We start from the raw sequence: 20,157 nt of genomic DNA, 5'->3' as shown, positions 1-20,157 counted from the left end.
AAAGTGACATAGTAATGAACATGCAGGTGTGAACTGCAAATTGTATTCAACACATTCAGTGAGAAGTTTCATGTAAAGAAAAAGTGAATATGTTCATCTAAAGTTTTGATTAGAGTTTCAATAACTTAATTACAACTTAAAATCTATTCACTTCTATATTATTTTAAGTGAAATTTCTGACTGAGAAAAGGTTAATCAATAGACTAGGAAAAGGCATACATGCATGGGCTATCCATGCAAGATTTGTCAGCATTTGAATCTCACACATGTGGAATTGATACTGTGAGCACTAGTACACCAAACAGTCCAGTGTAGCTATATTAGTGTTTGTGGAATATTTTCTTCCGGGAAACTGGACTCATGTAAGTTCTGCTCCAATATAGATTAGTCATATTTTGTCTCAGTGATTTCATTGGATATACTATAAACATGACTATATCTGGGTCAAACACATATTTATTTCCCGTAATCTTATTCCCCTGAATTCTTTGACTTTTACCTTGAGATTGGTGGTAGCAATATTTAGCATCTCCTGTCCTGGCAGTATATTAATGGCTTTTGTAATATTATATGGCCTTCCTAATTTTCAGTTTCAAACAAATATTCTCCTGTGGAACAAGGCACGTATAAGCCAGAAAGCCCAGGTACGTCTGATTTATATTCATATAAAGATAACATGTTTGAGGCACATGATTTGTAATAGCAAATTGTAAGAGTACACATAATAGATTTGTTAAGAAAAAGTTTTCTTTTTACTGTCCTTTAATTGTATAACTTGACTTTTCTATTTAAATGATGTAGCATAAGAAGTACCTTGCTTGGTTTTGGTCACAAAATACGATGTTGACAGAAAAAGGTTAAATCTACTTCTTCTAGCTAGGAGGCTGGGAGTAAGACTTCTTTTTTTTTTAATTTAGAGGAAACTCCCTTTAGTTACATGTATTGACTTCAGCCTTTAATTTGCTCAGCTCCATCTTAAGAGGCAGAACAAAAAATAACACATATGAACGTGAAAGAGAGAATTGTTTATGTTCCCATTCCTGCATGTTTTATCAGTAGCAAGGTTTTTTTGTTATTACAGTGAATGAAGAAGTTCAACAGTCCTGAAGTCAATGCATGCAATTGAAGGGAGGTGTTTCCTCCAAAGGTTTGGAAGAAGTCTTAAGCCTGACGAGATTGAGTTAATTTTTTCTTGACAGGTCTATCTTTGGGGTACCAAAAGATACTTCATGGTATAATGAAGTAGTGGTAATTTCTGTCCTCCTTGAAAGAATGTGACTTAAGAGCATGTGCACTTAGTCTTTTAGGCTACTCCCACGGATTCTGGCCATTTCCAGTTTTGTGAATCAAATGGAAATAAATAAAAACTATACAGTTACTTATTAGTAATGTGAAACAATGTATAAGTATGTGGAATGGTAACTAGCAGTTGGGGAGAAAATTATTTTACATGTTTAAATAAAAGAAGATAGTAATTGCAATCAATTATGTAACACATCTTCTGTGTAGTGAGTACAAGTGAGGAGCATGTCTGTGAAAGAACAGTGGCTTTCATCCCTTTAGGAGTCAGTTGATACTTAAAGGAGTCATGATTTCCATGTTCTGTTATATCTGCCTCTGATAGGATATAGATCCTAAATAAGACTACATAGCACGATGTTTCTTACAGATCTTAATATTCTGTTTATTTGCAGAATCTTTTCCAGAAAATACTGAACAGCATGACTATGTAGATGAACTTGGTATGTTCTTTTCGTGACTTTCTAATAAGATTTCAACAGTCATTATCAGCATGGCACTGTTTTTCATAACTCATCTGTCATGTCAAACAAAACCATATTTTAAGACCTCTTTCAGTGATTGCTAGCTTGCTTATGTTTTCCCAAAGTATTACCCTGCTTGGCTCTGTAGAAATTCTGTGACTGATGTTTATATAGACACTTTCCAGCTGATTGGTATCTTCTGTTGATAGAGATCTGTTTTGTTTGCTACATACATGGGAGTGATGCAGAGAAACATTGCATATAGCACTGAGTAGGTAGGAAAGGGCTGGCTCATCAAGTTTGCAAAACCTAACATGTCAGTGCAAATAATTCCCATGCCAAACCAACTAGAAATACAGATTTGGCCAAAGGTATTGGTACCCCTCCACTTTCCTCCAAAGAATCCCAATTTGCCATGAAATGAGTTGAAACTGACACAAATAAATGGCACCTACCATTCTTTCTTCCAGGGTCCATACAGCAGACACTTTGCTTTTGATGTATGATGTAAATAATGAAACAAATGAAACTGGCATGGACATAATGATTTATGTTTCTAATATATGACCTACTTGGTCTGTAACAATAGAAAATATTAATTCATCGCAATTGTGTCACTCAGCGTTAAATTTTAAGTTATGCGATCTTTTTTTAGAATTAGAGAGTGAAGACTTCACTGAAACTCAGAATGCAGGTACGTAGGTTTTTACTTACTGTGCATTAAATGCTTATTGAACTATCTCTAGTATTTTCAACATTTGGATGTAAATTGGCCTAGAAATGTATTTAATGCATTCCTTTGCAGTTTCAAAAATAAGTAGTAGTACATTGAATCTCCCTTATGTGATTTTAGTCACAGAGAGAAAAAGTTTTTTTCTGAAAGATTTTCTATTGCAAGAAAATCAGATACAGTAAATGTCATCAACATTTTCTCCACTTAATGATAGGAACTGTCCTGTTGCTATAATTCTAATAATTTATTTACATTTTATTTGTAAATTTATGAAACAGCACTGATGAACCATTTTGCATTTTCTTTCTTTTTTAATGGAAAGTAATATTTTTAATGAAAAGCTGTTCTGTTCCAAATTGTGACCTCCTGGCTCCATTCCTTTCCCATCCTATGTATTCAACTACATCTTTGTAAGACTAATATGTGCAATCTCTATTTATGCAACACAGAATATTTTCTTCTTCTTCTGTGAATTTTGTATCTTTTCTTTTCAAATAGATTATAATGGTATTCTTATTTCAGATACAGAACATTTAATTGAACACTTTTATAAAAACAGGCAAAGTGAAAACATAATACTTACTATAATTAGAACAAGGAATTGTGGCTGTTACTGAATCACTTATTGCTGGATTGCAGGTACCCCTCCTTAGCCATAGCTGCAATGCTCACTTTCAACTCCTACTAAATTTTTTTTTTTTTAAAAGGCAAAGAGCACAGCGAAACAGGAAATTGTATATATTCTTACCTATTTAATATTAGTATGATGACTATATATATTTTGTATATGCTGTATGTCGTTGTACGTTTAGGAAACTTCAGTTAATTAAAGATTCTTATGAGGATGCATAAAGTGAAATAAAATATATACATTAAATAAAATATAAAATACATAAAAACAGCTATTGAATACAGTGGTAAGCAAGGACATACCGAATAATGTCCCTTGAACAGTATTACCTTCCAAGTAGAAATATAATAACGTTTTCAGTGGAAGCAATAAAATATTTCAAGCCTCAATAATATAAGCAATTGAAAGCTCTACTTATAAAGTGCTATAGAATGACAGAGCTATTTTTGTTTTTGTTTTTTTCTTGCAATAAATCTACAGAATCAATTGATCACATTGAACAGAGACATGAACGTAAGTATAAAATTGTCATTTTTATTTCTGGGAATTTTAGAGTAATACATTTTTAGGAACATTGGTTTTCAGCTTACATTCTTTGATTCAAAGAGATTAGTGAGATGGTTACTCTCATCACCTTTTAAAGCAAAGATTCACACACTCAAAGTAGGTCAAACTGACACTGGCATACATAATGGGTAGCCAAATACGTTTTGATCTCTGAGGAGCAAGATCCAAATGGTACCTGTTTGCAGGGGCATCTGCTTGGGAAGAGTCAAAAAATCTAAATGGGGCTGCAACCATTCAACTGAAGCTCCACCCCTTTTTATGTGTGTCATGTAAAAAGGGAGGGCTTTGAACTGACAGTTGCAGTGCTCATCTTGATACCATAATAAAGCATGTTGCATGTAATTATGATTCTTGGAACATACAGACTAGATAAACATATGGACAAAATAAGTAAATAAACATTAATATACTGATTCTTAGATTGGATTGTTCAATTGCACCATCAGCCCACTACCACATATTTTATTTTTGAGTAAGCAGTGGACATAAAGGGAATCTCATGGCAATCTTAGGTTCCAATTTTTGGTAAAATCAGTAATGGAATTGTAATTGTACTTGATCACAATTCCTACTGATCTCAACCAAGATCAGCAAATTTAAGGTAGAAATTGCACCAATATAAATGCCAGTCAATCCTCCTTGTAGAAAGCATTCCACAGTTGATAACCATGACTATATAGGCCATTGCTTTTTAGCAGCCCATCCCAACATAAATGAGTGTATGTGTACTTGTGTCAATAGTGGCCTTTCAGGTGTTCTGGTACAAGCCATGGAGAACTTTACATGTCAGAAGTAGCATATTGAATTGAGACTGAAAAGTAGGAAGCAATGAAATTGGTAAAGCCCAGGAATACTATAACCATAAAGTGCTTAAAACCATGGGTTTTTTTTTTCCTCCTGTAAAATCAACTGATAATAGGATAGAGAAAATGATATAGCTCATTCAGAGCAGTTGTCTTAGGCACACTGATTTTGGAGTAAGCCTGATGAAATTGTTTTTCAGTAGTAATTTTATTAGAAATTATAATTGCAATGATAGAAACTAATACAAACTGAAAAAAGAATAAAAAATAGAAAAGAAAGAAAAAATAAGAATATGGTAAAGAAAAAGAAAAGAAATATATAAAGAAATGACTTCTCCCTTCATCACAACAAGTATAAACAATTTTAGTAACTTACCACCTTCCACAGTTATAGCAAGATGGCTATTCGCTTGTATCCCAGAGCCTTAAACCCCCTGGTGGCTGCAACTGTCTGGAGCACTTGTGGGCAACCTCAGTTCCTCTCCTTAGTTGGAGAGGAATTATGAAGAGCTGGTCTACTCACCAGCTCTTCATTCTGTCGTGGTTGTCGGCTCCGCTAGTCTTCAGTTTGCAATTTCTTCCCCAGAAGTTCAGCCTCATGAAATTGAATAGACTGTATTTTCAAGTAAGCATGCATAGGATAGAGCTATACAAAAAGAAAATAAAGAATGAATGTTCCTTGGAAGTATTGGTGGTTCTTTCCAGTGGTTCAGGAAGAAAGAGAACATAGAACAGGAATAAACTGAAGATTTGAAGTTAGCTGTAGAACTCATATAAATCCCTATCTCACCCTGCCCTGGCCCCCAAAATTGAACACTGTTGTGGAAAAAATTATTCTTTCTCTTATCAGCAAGAGATGATTGTTCAACATGCTGAATTATTTGAGCACTTCAAGTTTAGAGAAATAGATGAAATTTCCTTTTTTAAAAGGGTGGTTGAATAAACGTTAAACTGGATAATCAACATGACAGGCACCGGTTTTCCTGCTACTTGTTTAAAACAAGCTGAGATGAAAATTATGGCCAAATTTAAAGCCTTTTATATACATTACTAAAAAGGGAAACAATATGCTTTTATATTGTATTCTGTAGTTTATATTGTTTTTAAATGCTGTAAGTTGCCCAGAGTCATGTATTTGAGATTAACAGCTTTATAAATTAAATCAAATGAAGAAATGAATGCAAATATTGTCACTAAAAGTATAGGGAAAAAACTTAATGGCCACATTAGCCATTTTGGATGGCAAAGGCCTTATTAACCTGAGAAAGAATTCTAAGAATCATTGTTGAAATAAGCCTTCTGAGTTTTCCATAACTTATCTAAATTAGTCTTCATTTAAGTTAGCTGTTCTACTTCCATGTAGTATAATTTATTACTAGAGATGTTATTGCTTTCTTAGGTAATGCAGATGTTCCAGATCCTGTTACTGAAACTATTAAATCAGGTATATATACACGAATTATCTAAGATAAAAAGATTGGATATGAAATTATCAATTAGTATAAAAGTTTTGTTAAGTACATTTATATGCACGTTTATATAAACAGTTTTGGAATGAATGAGGGTAGTATTGCAGGAAAACTTCACTGTATAATTTGGAACCAACGGAGATAGAGGTTTTTCACATTTTGACCAGTTTTAACCAAGTTTGGTTATCCTCTGGGAAGCGTTGCAGTTATTTGGATAACATTTATATATTCCTTGACATTTCTGTTTTATCTGTTTGAATGTTTGCACATAAGCATGGATTTTCCAATTATTATGTGTGAAGTCCTTGGGAATAAATTTGCAGTTTATCTTTGGGTGGGGGGAAAAAAGGATATTAATTTCTTTTATGAGTTGTCAGGGGAAAAAAACAGCAAATTTATGCCTCAACTTTAGAGCTACCTGAATGAAGTAAGAGGCAGAAATTAGTAATGTGTTTACTGAAAGCAAATTACATATGAATTTGAATTCTTTTCCCAACTATTTGGCATGAGTCTCCAAAGTCAGATTATGGCAAAGATTTAGCCCTGGGACCCAAGCTTTGATATGTATAAAGGAGTAGAAAGAGGGCGAAATGTGAGTGGAGAGAAGGCCAGGGGGGAGCAATGGATATTATTTTAACAGCAAGGGATTGCTACCTAGCTACCATTTTCCACTGCCTTGAATCTATTTTGAGAACACTTAAAATTGTGGAGTCCTTGGTGCTCTCTGAGCCTTGTTGTTTTCTTGCAGATGTTTCATTGCCAGACTAGGCAACATCTTCAGTGCAAAGAGGGGGTGGGCCTTGCTCTCAGTTTATATACCGTGGCTTGCCCTGCTTGTGTTGGTAGGGGTGTTGTTCTCTCCTTGGGAGTTCTTTGATTGGGCTGTTGTTTGCTGCCTAGTTGATTGCCTGAGTTAATAGTTCCTTGATTAGAGTGTATTGTGTTGTTTGATGGTTCATCTGGTGTTAAACCTAGTGTTAATTTTTGCATATCTGGGTGTTGATTGCTGGCAAGGGAGTATACTGGTCTTTTGGCTTTTCTATTGTCTCTTTTGAATGGTATGTAACTGTTTTTTACCTCTATGTATCTGTTGATGGCTGCTTTGTCTGAGTGCCAGGCTTCCAGGAATTCTCTGGCGTTTTTGGATTTGGCTTGGTTTAGGATGCTCACAGTTTCCCAGTTGAAACTATGGTTGAATCTGTCCATGTGTTGTGAGATTAAGGAGTTCTCATCGTGTCTTCTGACTGCTAGTTGGTGTTTGTGGATGCGCTCTGCTAGTCTTCTGCCTGTCTGTCCTACATAGTGGCTGTTACAGTCTTTGTTGTAAATAACTCCTGTTTTTTCTTCTTGGGCTATTGGGTCTTTTGGGTTGCTTAATACGTTTTGAAGAGTTTTAGTTGGTTTATATGCTACGGTGATGCCATGTGGTTGTAACAGTCTGTTGGTGGTTTCTGAGATGTTTCTGATGTATGGCAGTGTTATCCTTTTCATAGTTTCCATTGGTTGGGTTGTAGTGGGTTGGGTGGTGAGGCACTTTTTGATAAAGTTGAGCGGGTATCCATTTTGTTGGAAGATGCTGTGAAGATGATCTTTTTCTTTTTTCTGGTGTTCTGGGTTGCTACAGTGTGTAAGTGCTCGTCTGAATAATGTTACACAGTTTCTCTTGTGGGAGGTTGGATTGTTACTTTGGTAATGGAGCACTTGGTTGGTGTGGGTAGCTTTCCTGTAGACTTGTGTGTCTAACTTACCATCATTTCCTCTACTGATGAGGATGTCCAGGAATGGTAGTGAGTTGTTGTTTTCTTCTTCCCTTGTGAATTTTATTCCATTAAAGATGTTATTTATGGTTTTGTGGGTTTCTTCCAGTTGTTTCTTTTGTATAATGACAAAAGTGTCACCTACATACTGGATCCATACTTTGGGTTGTATGTGTAGGAGTGCTATCCTTTCCAGGTGCTGCATTACAATCTTTGCTATAAATCCTGAAATCGGTGATCCCATGGGTGTTCCTTTGATCTGTTGGTATATTTCTCCATCAAACTGAAAGTAGGTTGTAAGGCAAAGGTTGATGAGGTCCATTATCCTGGGTATTTCTATTTTGGTGTATTTGGCTAGGTCCGGCGTCCAGTCCACTTAAAACTCTCATGCCCACCCGACTGCTGAATCTTTTAGTTTCTGCTAATGTTGAAGGTGCTGAGCCAGTAGACCAAACCCCTGTCTTTGTTGGGGCTTTATGGCTTCTAATTGTCTTCTTTTTTGTATATGATCTCATCAAATCACGCCACAACTGTAGACAAATAATGCAATAACTGTTACTAGTCAACTTACCCATTTTGTTTGAAAATAATTAAACATAGAAGCAGTTGGTTCCTATTTGCTTGTTTATGGGAATTCAGTATTCTCAAATTGATTTAAAGAACTGTGTATATATTACTGAAAAAGATAGCATGCACTTTTAAAAATGTATTTATTATGCTAATTCTGCATCTGCCTATTAAATGTTTGTGTATTTTGTAATGCCTCAAGAGTTGGCCTGTGAATAAAGATCACTTACTGCTTATTACTGAAATCAAGCCATCTTTAAGAAAATATTTATCGGCAAAAATATCTAATGATGATAGCTCATACATTTTAAGTTGCCTTACTAAGAATTAAATGTGAAATGTTTAGAAAAATGAGTGGCACTTTATATTCACTTATCATGTAAGAAGTATAGCGTATCATCTACATTGATTTCCATTGATATTGAAGGCAGTCATGTGATACAGTGATTATAAACCCAAGAGTAGAGAAATTCAGTACGACCTGAATATATTGTTCAGTATTACCTCTCTATATTTTAGATTTCTATAAACAATAAAGACTGGGTATCCCTTATTTATTTCACTATAATCTATAGTGTTTGTTTAATCTATCCCTGATAATTTCAGAATAAGGTTACATATATTGTAATCCATATTAAATATCAGTTTCTTTTATTGAAATTACTGAGTCTGTTTCAAGAAGCAAGTATACATAATTTTAAGAAACCATATATTTCTTTCAACTTGTTTATAGTACATGAGAAGGAACATACAGAAGATCATGTGGCTGCTCAACCACATGAGACAGGTTAGTGCAATATTTGCCCATTTAAACTAGTATATTGTATATAATAGCACTAGTATATGGATGTGACCAAAACTGAAAATATATTTTCTGCTTTTATATCTATATGGCATGAGCAGAATTATTTTATAATTTTTTTAAAAAATGGAACATCTATAGTTACTCACTAGCTTTTCATACATTTACATTGTCCAGTATTCCTTTGAGGATTGCTTATCATTGCTATCTAATTTGGCAGTATAGCTTTGAAGTTAAAAGAGTAATAATTCAAATGTTTTCTGAAGAAAAGCCATGTTAAAGAAAATTAGTAATCATGCTTTCTAATAGAGTTATATATTTTTTCCATTTTGAACATTCATAAATGAACAAATCAACTTTTTTAAAACAGTGGTTGCATTCATCCTAGTTCATGGTACATTAGGGTTACTTTTAAAGCAACAAAAATATTACATACAGTAGAAGTTGTCCCTGAGTAGTAGAATGCAGGTTGAGTGTAAATAGTCACACTTTGCAATTGTGGACATAACTGTTAAATATGATGATCTATCTATGGATTTCTTCTTTTCTATGTAGGAATTTTATCCTATTTGAGTAATCCCAATTTTGGCAGAATTTTGCCCTTCTTTGCCATGCAAAGAATTTAAATATATTTGCACCATTTCAGTTCTGAGAAAAAAAAAGTATTATTTATTTCATTTATTTTCTATCCCGCCTTTATTACTTTTATAAATAACTCAAGGCAGCGAACATACCAAATATTCCTTCTTCCTCCTGTTTTCCCCACAACAACAACCCTGTGAGGTTACTTGGGCTGAGAGAGAGTGACTGGCTCAAAGTCACCCAGCCAGCTTTCATGCCTAAGGCGGGACCAGAACTCTCTGTCTCCTGGTTTCTAGCCTGTTGCCTTAACCACTAGACCAAACTGGCTGTTAACAGTCCTAAGAGATTGTAAAATGTCTGTAAACTTGTGTCATAATAATTGATTAAAAATATTTGAATTACAGAAGTTCCTGTTCAAGCAGAAGATTATTCAGAAGATGATGTAATTGGTAAGTCATGTCTTCAGATTTGTATTTCTAATTAAAATTAACTTTCACCATGTGCTTACAAAACACATTTTAGATAAAACTAGATAGAAAACTCATAAGCAGTTGTTTCACTTTTACAGCAGAAGTTGAAAAGATAAACAGTTTTTTCTTGAGAAACATAGAACCATAGAGGTTTGGAATTCTGTGATTTAGCTCTGAAATAAATAATTGCATATTTCTGCAGTAGCCATATGCTCAAGCACTTAGAATTTCATACCTCTCCTTTTTTTACTTTGAGTGGGAATAATAATTAGACAAGGCAGATGGTTGGGATCGGTTGTCCTCTTAGGTTGGTATTTGTATGTATTTCCTGCATTTTTTTTCTTTTTAATCCTTCCTATCCTGTATTCTTTCCATTAAGTCTGCATTCAGGTTGGGAATTCAATATCTGATTTAATAACAACATTTAATAAAGCAGCTGACTGTAGACAAATTTGTTACAACATTGATTAGTCTCTAATAATGGTATAGATAAAACCACTGTAATTTGGATAAAGGAGGCCTGCCTTGGAATCTTCGAATTGGGCAAAAATTATCCAGAAAAAATTGAGATGTATAAAGTGGGATAATAGATGTCATTAAACAGGTCTCTTACTGCAATAAAGATCACATGTGTATAGAAGACTGTTAAGTTGTGCTCATTTGGGGGCAGCTACTGACCTGCAATAAAACCTTTTCAGTTCTTATTCCGTAACGAGTTTCTATTTTAATTTAAAAAATATACTCCCAGAAAGCACAAAGTGATATTACAAGGTGTTCTGCGAGCCCAGAAATTCAATTTACTTCTTGATAAGCCATATTTGTATGAGAAGAACAGCAAAATACACTATAGCATAACTTATGGCTTCTCCTGCATTCACTGCACTTTTCCATCATCTACTGCTAAATAGCAGAAGCATCTCAAATCTTGCTTGTTGTGTAGCTCCCGTTAGTATGAATTGTAGGCGGTAGGATCTGGACCCATGTGGCAGGGCAGTTTAATGAACGTGATCACATTGTTCTGCCTAATCATGGGATTCTTTCCAATAAATTTAGCCTGCTGCTGGAAGTTGATTGTCAGGCAAGAGGAACTATGTAATCAGCTTCCTCTAAATAACCATGTCAGTTTCATGTCTTTTTCAGCATTGGAAAGTATAGTGAACTGAAATCCCAAACACTCCTTTCATTTTCTGTATTCTTTCTCTCTACTACTGTACAAATTTTGAAGTTATTACTTTTCAACTGTTTTATCATTGAAAACCAGGTTAACATCTTACAGACCTTCAGGAACTGAAGTGAAATTTCTCTTTAATCAAATGTTTATATTGCATTTCTCAGTGTGAGAGAGGCATATTATGGCTTACAGGGTTTTGGTTGGTGTCTTTCACAAATTGGTCATCTATCCTCCAAAAAACTTTGATTCTTTGAATAGTTAGTGCTTACAAAAGGAATTCTTTAGGAGCACCATTTGTTTAAGTTTTGAAAATACTTTGAATCTTAAATTAGCAAATTGCATTGCAATTAAATTTAGCTCATGTTCACACAGAGCCAATAAATCAATTTATTTTTACCCCAAATACTGCCCTTCTATTCTCACTACAGTTCTACTGATAAATACATTACATAAATCCCAACTTTATAGTAATAAGAATTTATACCGTGGCAATTTTTATCCATCTTGGTATAGATCATCTATATTACTAAACAGTAATAGTTTACTACAGGTAGTCCTCATTTAGCGACCACAATTGGGACGGCCAACTCTCACTATGTGAAGTGGTCCCTAAGTGGGAAATCACATGACCACAACTGTACTTTCCATTTCCTCATTCCCCTGCCCTTTGGAATGCTCCCCCACCCACAGCACTCAGATAGCCAGTTTGAAACCGACAAGACTATCAGTTTCACACCTTTGGCTTTTGTTTGCCTCCTAAACTTCCCTGCCCTTTGGAATGCTCACCCAGGCACAGGGATAATTAGCAAGAAGGGGATTAATGTTTGTATTTACATTCATTGGAGAGGAAGGGATTGCAACAGAGTAAGTAGGTACACAATGGAGAATACACATCAAAAGCAATGCGCTGGTGCCAGCAGCCACAAGTGCGCTCTGCGAACAGCCACTGTATTCCCCATTGTGTTCCTGCTTACTCTGTTGCAGTCCCTTCCTCTCCAGTCTCTTCGCTCTGTGGATGGGGTGGGGAACAGGTCAGGCACAGGAGAGGTTGTCTACAGAAATCACTTGTCCCCCCCCCCCCCAATCCTGCAGCTAGAAAGATTTTGGTTGTATATATGAATTCCTTGTTTATGTATGGATATATCTTCTTACAATCAAGGGCAAGTGGTTTACAGTGAATAGCTGTTAGAGTGTTACTGGTGGCTTCGTACTATAGGGTTGATGTTTATTTTTTCATTACATTGATTGTTGTAAATAAACTTGATTTTTTAAAAGTCTCACCACATATATTCAGTAACTATATGGATTTACATGTCTTTGAACAATATAAAATGAAAAATGTCTGAATTTTGTTGTAGAAGTTGTAATACATTTTATGAGTTAGTCAGGAAAACACAAAATATTAATATAGCAGTTTCAAGTATTCAAAATACTTGCATGACTTAGGACAATTTGCATTTTTTGACATAGCTCCTTCCTCCAATACAAGTGCTGAGGAATATGTCAGGGAGACGGTTCTACTTAAGGCACAACCTGCTGGGACACATTTCTAGATTGGCTACTGTGGGAATAGAATGCCGGACTAGACAACTCCTTGGATGAATTCAAGAGAGCTGTTACATTCTTAACTAGAGTGCCTAGTGAAGTTGAGCTGATGTGAAAGCTTTGTGGGCAGCCCACACAGTAGTTGTTATGTATTTCAACCATTCTGGTGACACGGCTCCTCCTACTGTATCCTATTGCATTGTATTACAATGGTCTGAATATGAATATTTAGTTCCAGTTGCAACTGACTGATATTTGAACCTTGATTGGCACATGGATTTGTAGCTCCACTCCTACCATTTCTTTCAAAAGAGCCCAGAAAATAAACTATTCACATTTCTGTTGCTTGGTCCTGGGAGATCAGTAATGGTTCCATATCTGATGCTATCACTGTCCTTGTATAGACATCTTGTTTAATCCAGTTCCTATACCTGTTACCTGTTTAATCCCTGCCATTCCCTGGTGTCTGCCTTGACTCTTTGTTGTTGGCACAGTTGCTAAAGCAGTTGAAGAGATACCTCCTTTATATGAAACGTTTGACATGACGGAACAGAGTTTCTGAACAGTGTTTGCTTAATTTTATTTATTTATTTATATTTATTTATTTATCATGTTTTTATCACCGCCCATCTCCCACATGGGAGGGACGCGGTGGCACTGCGGGTTAAACCGCTGAGCTGCCGATCGGAAGGTCGGCGGTTCGAAACCGCGCGGCGGGGTGAGCTCCTGTTGTTAATCCCAGCTCCTGCTCACCTAGCAGTTCGAAAACATGCAAATGTGAGTAGATCAATAGGTACCGCTTCGGCGGGAAGGTAACGGCGTTCCGTGTCGTCATGCTGGCCACATGACCCGGAAGTGTCCTATGGACAACGCCGGCTCTAAGGCTTAGAAACGGAGATGAGCACCGCCCCCTAGAGTCGGACATGACTGGACTTTACGTCAAGGGAAACCTTTACCTTTACCTATCTCCCACATACAGGGGACTCTGGGCGGTTAGATGTTTTGTATTTGAATATTGGTTTGCCGCCTTTTCTATGTCTTCATGTTAATTTTTTTTAATAGATCGGTTGCTGAAATAATGTTATGACTTGGAAATAAAGACCTAATTCCAGTCTATTTGTTTTCCACTTCATTTTTCCTTATGCCCTTCAATATACATATAAACCATTTTTTTTTCAAACATTCTGCCACATTTCCTGAGATAAAAAAAAAAAAAAAAACCCGAAGCAGAACTATATAGAGCAGATTTTCTCAACTTTTTGACCCTGGAGGAACCCCTGAAATATTTTTCAGGCCTCGGGGAACCCCTGCACATTCAGGCTCAGATATAGGCCAGACATTACAAAATTATTATATTTGTTTCATGTATAGGCCTGTATATATGCATTAACAGTGTTCTTAAACTAAAAATAAAGAATGAAACTTACCTCTTTAATGTGAAGTTGCCCAATTTTGAAATAATTTTTAAAATAAATCGTGATCTACCAGGGAACCCCTATGGACCTCTTGCAGAACCATAAGGTTCAACAGACCCCTGGTTGAGAAACCCTGATATGGAGGATAGACAGGTCTTGCTATAGTGCCAAAGACAATCTCTCCCATATGCAAATGATTGCCACTTACTTTTCTAGAGGGGAAATGAGGATTTTGGAAAAGATCTTGACATAAGCGAAATTGGTCCATCCTACTGTAACACTGGGTACTCCAGTTATCATTAACAGGAATGTATGTTGGGCAGTTTGCCTTACACCTGCACTTTTCCCATCATAATGATGGATGTTTTTCTAATGTACATCTAATAAGTGTATTGGAGAGAGGTGGGGTGAGAGATTCTTGGATTTCTGTAATCATGTTAAGTCCCAAAGGACTGTCCTTTAATTCTGTTGTTGCCTACCTTTTCCCCTAGATAGCAACTTTGTGTTTAATTAAACAGTATTTCTAATAACACATAACTAAATTAAGTATATTACAAAGTTGCATATTTATATTAAAGATTATTTCTCAATCATCTGTATCATGGTTGGTCCTCTAATTTAGATCTCCCCTTATTTTTTCAGATACTTAACGCTTCAAAAAGACTGTCCCTACATCAGGAGGACCAGCCTAAACCATATTCTACACATTGGCAGCAGTTGTCTGTTAGCTACTTTCTATGACATAATTAATGGAGTTCAGAAAATTAGTGGTGGGTGGTAAACACTAAATGGTGTTTCACAAGTGACTTTATGAGACCATTCCATTTAGAAATTCCATTTTGAATCCATTTCTCATAACTATTAATATGGTATAAAAAATTTAAAACTTTTTTGAAATTGCATAACATGCAGGGCAAATTTTTTTCTTAAAATGATACAGCAAATGCAAAAGACTGTCACTTTTGAAACTTCCTAAAAAACTGAAGGAATACATAGCACAGTTGACTTTTTAGTATGCCAATTAACTTCAGCATATATTTAGAATCCTGATATACACTTCTAATCTTTTTGTAGCATTTAGTATACAACATGCTTTTTTATTTCTCCCCTTATTAGTAGACAGTTTTATCTGAATCTTATATGTGGTGTTCACATAATTGTAAATATGCTATTTATAATGTAACAATAAATTATGGACATAATCTGATTATACAAAGTTTAAAAATATGATCAAAATACTTTGGTATATTTACATGCCTTATGGCCAACACTAGTGAAATAAGACTGTGAAATAATTTTGACTTGGACTTCTGTATACTAATTTTGTATGCCATTATTTATCTGACATTTAGCACAGTATGTGCAGATAAAGCAAATAATGTAACCATGGACCTATTCCAAGAGGATCACTAAATATATTTTTCACATTTTTTATGTTTTGATGGACTGATTCTTCTGATGAAATTTTAATATTAAAACACAAGGATTTTCTTTTTCCTTTTGGCCTCAATACTGTCTCTACTATAGTTTCAATAAACTGCCAACCAATTAAATATTGATATTACATAAGTGATGTCCTTGTAACTTCTTATAATAATAGAATTTCTAGAATAAGATTATTCAAGAGTAAATTATTTTAGGCTTACAGTTTAATTATTAGTGCTGACACATGCTTTACCAAAAATTGTTTGTTACATGTATTTCTTAATAAAATGCTTATTCTGCTTACAAATTGAAGTGAATATTAACTGAGGGAGTGTTAGATAATTGTTCCCCTGTGGCTGCTGCATAATTTAAAGGTATTCTTAGAAAAAATAAAAAGCAGTTACATTTCAAATTGAGATATTGGTAGGAAATACTTCCATATCATTTGAATCATTGAGAGTTCACTAGAACAGCAGTAGAGTACGTGGCTTGTATCCTTTAGATAGTGATTGGAGTTAACTTGATTAAAAAAAAATTAAAGATAAATGCAGTGCATTTTTATTATGTTGAAATCCAGGATACTAAGTAAGGACTACATAGTTTGGGAGTATATATAGTGCTTATTAAGTATTTCTGTGGGCTTGTTCTCTTCCCCCTCAGACCCTTCATCTGTGCATGAAGGATTTTCCATATGCTGTAATGCCCTTAGTCTCTCCCTATTCACTGAGTGTGCACAGGTACTGCAGCAAATGAGAATACTGTGCTGGAAAGATTATGCCATATACATTTATAATAGTTAGAAAGCAATCTGTTAATGCATATTGAGGCAAAGTGTTATTCTTTGTGGAAATAAATTGCATATTTCTGAATGACAGCAATACCTTTTATAAAGCCATATTTTTAAGGATAATTAAGATTATTTTGGGTGAAATAAATTGCATTTTTGTACAACAACTCTATTTTTCAAATGCTGGGATCAAATGATTGTGCTGTGATCAAATTTTCTGTTATATGACTATGATTTTCTTGTTTACATAAATGTGTCATAGAGTCAAGGTGAAGGGGACTATTAATATATGTACGTTTTCTTCTGTGTTAACATTTGCTGCAATAAAATACAGAAGAACCTTTCACTGAGGGAGTCATTATTTTCAAAAATACTGATGTATACTTTAGTGATTAGTCATTAAATCATTATAAAGCTCAGTAAAAAAACAGATCAGGAGGAAGGCAGAGCTAAAAACAATTCATGGAGCCCATAAAGAAAATAAAACATTATATGGCATTAACTGTATTATTGCCAGAATATATCTTGAGCTGTATTATACTAAGGATATAATTGAAACTGATACTTAACATATTAGGACCAGTTGCTTCACATGGACATTACAGAGGCTTGTGGCATAAAGACTGGTAGATACCATGACATAATACTTCAGTCTTTAAGGTTGCTGCACAAAATTCCTTGCATGTGCTGTAGAAGCGAATCTAGGTAACCGTTCCTGAATTTGCTTCACAAGCTATGTTAATTGTTTATAGTGTTTTGGCACTAAACTTATCTTCTCTGTTCACTGATTGGCAGTTTGGAAAATCGCATCTTAATTTGTGTCTTGAATAACAAATGGCCTCTCCCCTAGCAGTGTATAATGATCACTTTAGAACAAACAGTGTTGAAGATATATACATAAAGCAGATCTATGCAAATCATGCAAAATCCAATTCAAATCATCAGTTTGATTTGTAAAATCAATCTGATTCAACACAACAAATAAAATACGCTAAATTTGATTTGACTTGATTTGGGTGATCAAATCAAACTGATTTGATTTAGAATCTGAATTGATTCAGAAAATGTGGTTTCTGCATATGTGTTGAAATATCCAAAATTGTCAGAATGGAGTCAGATATTCAATGAACTTCCTGACTTTGTAGAAATGTGATTTGGTTTGAAAATTTGATTAATATCAACTCTCCAAACTGAATATTTGATTTCAGTTTTCCAAAACTGCAAATAGCAGATGTGCTTTTAAATAGGGAAACTGATCAAGACTGGGATTCCATCTGGAAAGGAAACAAAATTTAATTCAGGGATCTTGTTTAATCCCTGTGATGTCACAAATAAACTTCTGTAATTCCCAGAGAGAAAATATGGAAGTTTTTGAATACACGTCTTCACTAGGCTTCAGGCAAGAATTTTGTCCTGTATATATTGAAAAGCAATCATGTGGGCTGGGACTTTACTTACTTACTTACTACTTACTTACTTACTTATTTATTTTCTATCCCGCCTTTATTATTTTTATCAATAACCCAAGGCGGCGAACTTATGCCTAATACTCCTTCCTCCTCCTATTTTCCCCACAACAACCCTGTGAGGTGAGTTGGGCTGAGAGAGAGTGACTGGCCCAAAGTCACCCAGCTGGCTTTCATGTCTAAGGTGGGACTAGAACTCTCAGTCTCCTGGTTTCTAGCCTGTTGCCTTAACCACTAGATCAAAGTGGCTCTTTTAACTTTAGTTAGAACAATGTGTGGGGTATTATGAAAAAAAACTATCATTGGGGTAAACTGTTGCCTGAAACTTCTACCCAGAGAAACCACTGGTCTCTTCTAGAGAACATTATAGCTTTTACAGTCTGTTAGAATATTTTAAAATTCCTGTGACATCAAAGAAACCAATTGGCTTATTACTGTATAAATATGTACAGGAAAAATCTTCCTCCTTCAAAGGAATTATGTAATTCATTTTGCATCTATGGGGAAACTTAGATTTATTTCAATTAGGAACTTTGTGATTCTTGTTGAGTTGATGATGGTGATGGTACTTTGTGTCACCTCAAAGCCTCGGCCAGCAGTTCCTATAGCCAGCAGGTATATGTGCTCATGCTTTACGCATATGCAGATGTTTTTTCCACCTATTGGTGCTACCAGGGGAGGCCTCAGAAGTGAGGCAATGCAAAGCAATGCAGCCACTTCGGTATTAGAAGCTGAGGAAAGCACACTGCTTTAGGAAGCATTTCAAAGAGATGCTTTGCTCAAAGCATCAAAGCAACCCATTTAAAATTAAGCACATTTATATTTTACCCTGAGCACATGGTTACATCCTATTTTATTTGAAGACCGCATCCTTCAATAATTCAGTGATGATGCAAAAATGAAATATGTATTTCATCTCGCTTTTAAAAAGGATCAGGTTGATAAGAAATCTGTTTACCTATTCTAGGGCATGGTGAAAAAGAAAGTCTGCAAAAAGAAAAAGGTAAGCAACTGAAAATATGGAAGGTTCAAAAAACTAAAATTGCTGCATTGGTAGGACATATTTGAAATAGTCTTATTAAATTTTTATGGAAACATCTACAGTCAGACAGGGTCAACATGGGAAATTAATGACTATATATTTTAAAATACTTCGGATTTCTATGGATATCATTCTAGGATTTTGTAGGAAAATGTTTTATCTACATGGTCTGTATAGCTGCAGATCTCATGCTCCCCCTTGGAAATGTCACTCAGGCAAATCCTAGAGACATCTCTTGTTCCCAGTATGTCATTCAGACATTGTTTTCCCACCTTTTTCGTTTAGTTAAGGTTTGTTTCAGAAGTATAAATATACCTTTATTTCTTCCATGTTTTTTTTTAAAAAACTCAAAGGAAGGTAAGAATTTTTTAAAAGAAAAACCTATCTGTTTAGGACAAAGTCCATCTTAGTACAGCATTTTTTTTTTCTCACAGTGGCAAACCAGATGCCTGCTGTGTGTCACAAGCCATTGTTCCACTGCATTTGGAATTTGGAGACAAGTTCTAATGCTAGGAGAGAGAGAGAAAGCGAAATCCTTCAAATTTCTAAAGTGGGCCTATCATTAAATATATTGCCCAAAATCTCCAGTTTCCTTACTAGTCTCAAGCTGCATGAGTTGAGATAGCTATATTTTCAATTTAAAAACAAAGTGGGGAAGAGATGAAAAGCTGCTGTTTTAGCTGGCAGTGTTGGGTACCTTGTAATTTATTATTATAACATGGTACTTTGATTCTGAACAGAAATATAGCAGAAAAGGCCTCTACTAAGTGGACTATTCCAGAGGAATAAGCAGAGCTACGCAGAGGTTGCTATCTCAACATAGCAGTTTATTGACTTTTACTATATATTGTAAAAGTTACACTGTAAGATGTGCATTGTTTAAAAATGACTCAAAAGAACGACTTTGGATTGTGCAAGCATGAATGTACACACCCCTTTGCTGTTCATTACAGGAGTCCAACTTTTTTTTAGACTTCCACTTTACCAAAAAAGATATTCTTCCTCAAGAGTTCCATTAACCTTTATGAGTGGACTCCTGGAAGTAGCCACACTTTTTTTTTTGCAGTCACACCCAAGACAGGCTGCTTTAATGGACAATTGAGACATTTTATTTACGCCAAATTTCTTCTGAATCCTTTTAAAGTGCACAGGAATGTTGTAT

At 35.1% G+C, this 20,157-nt stretch overlaps 1 protein-coding gene across 1 annotated transcript in view; it reads left to right on the top strand.

Moving 5' to 3' along the window:
* The window catches only part of ASPH (aspartate beta-hydroxylase), a 113,444-nt gene that overhangs the window by 51,263 nt on the left and 42,024 nt on the right, over nt 1-20,157 (top strand). Inside the window, exons 9-17 of the mRNA XM_063299968.1 lie at nt 591-644; nt 1,695-1,742; nt 2,419-2,457; nt 3,608-3,640; nt 5,897-5,941; nt 9,024-9,077; nt 10,079-10,123; nt 14,918-14,923; nt 18,921-18,956. Coding sequence (XP_063156038.1) covers nt 591-644; nt 1,695-1,742; nt 2,419-2,457; nt 3,608-3,640; nt 5,897-5,941; nt 9,024-9,077; nt 10,079-10,123; nt 14,918-14,923; nt 18,921-18,956 — 360 coding nt within the window. The remainder of the gene's footprint in view (nt 1-590; nt 645-1,694; nt 1,743-2,418; nt 2,458-3,607; nt 3,641-5,896; nt 5,942-9,023; nt 9,078-10,078; nt 10,124-14,917; nt 14,924-18,920; nt 18,957-20,157) is intronic.

The sequence above is a fragment of the Candoia aspera genome, chromosome 3 (genome assembly GCF_035149785.1).
Source record: "Candoia aspera isolate rCanAsp1 chromosome 3, rCanAsp1.hap2, whole genome shotgun sequence".
In the NCBI taxonomy this organism is placed as follows: Eukaryota; Metazoa; Chordata; class Lepidosauria; order Squamata; family Boidae; genus Candoia; species Candoia aspera.
Note: the sequence above shows the minus strand (reverse complement) of the source record. Positions and strands in the feature narration are given on the sequence as shown.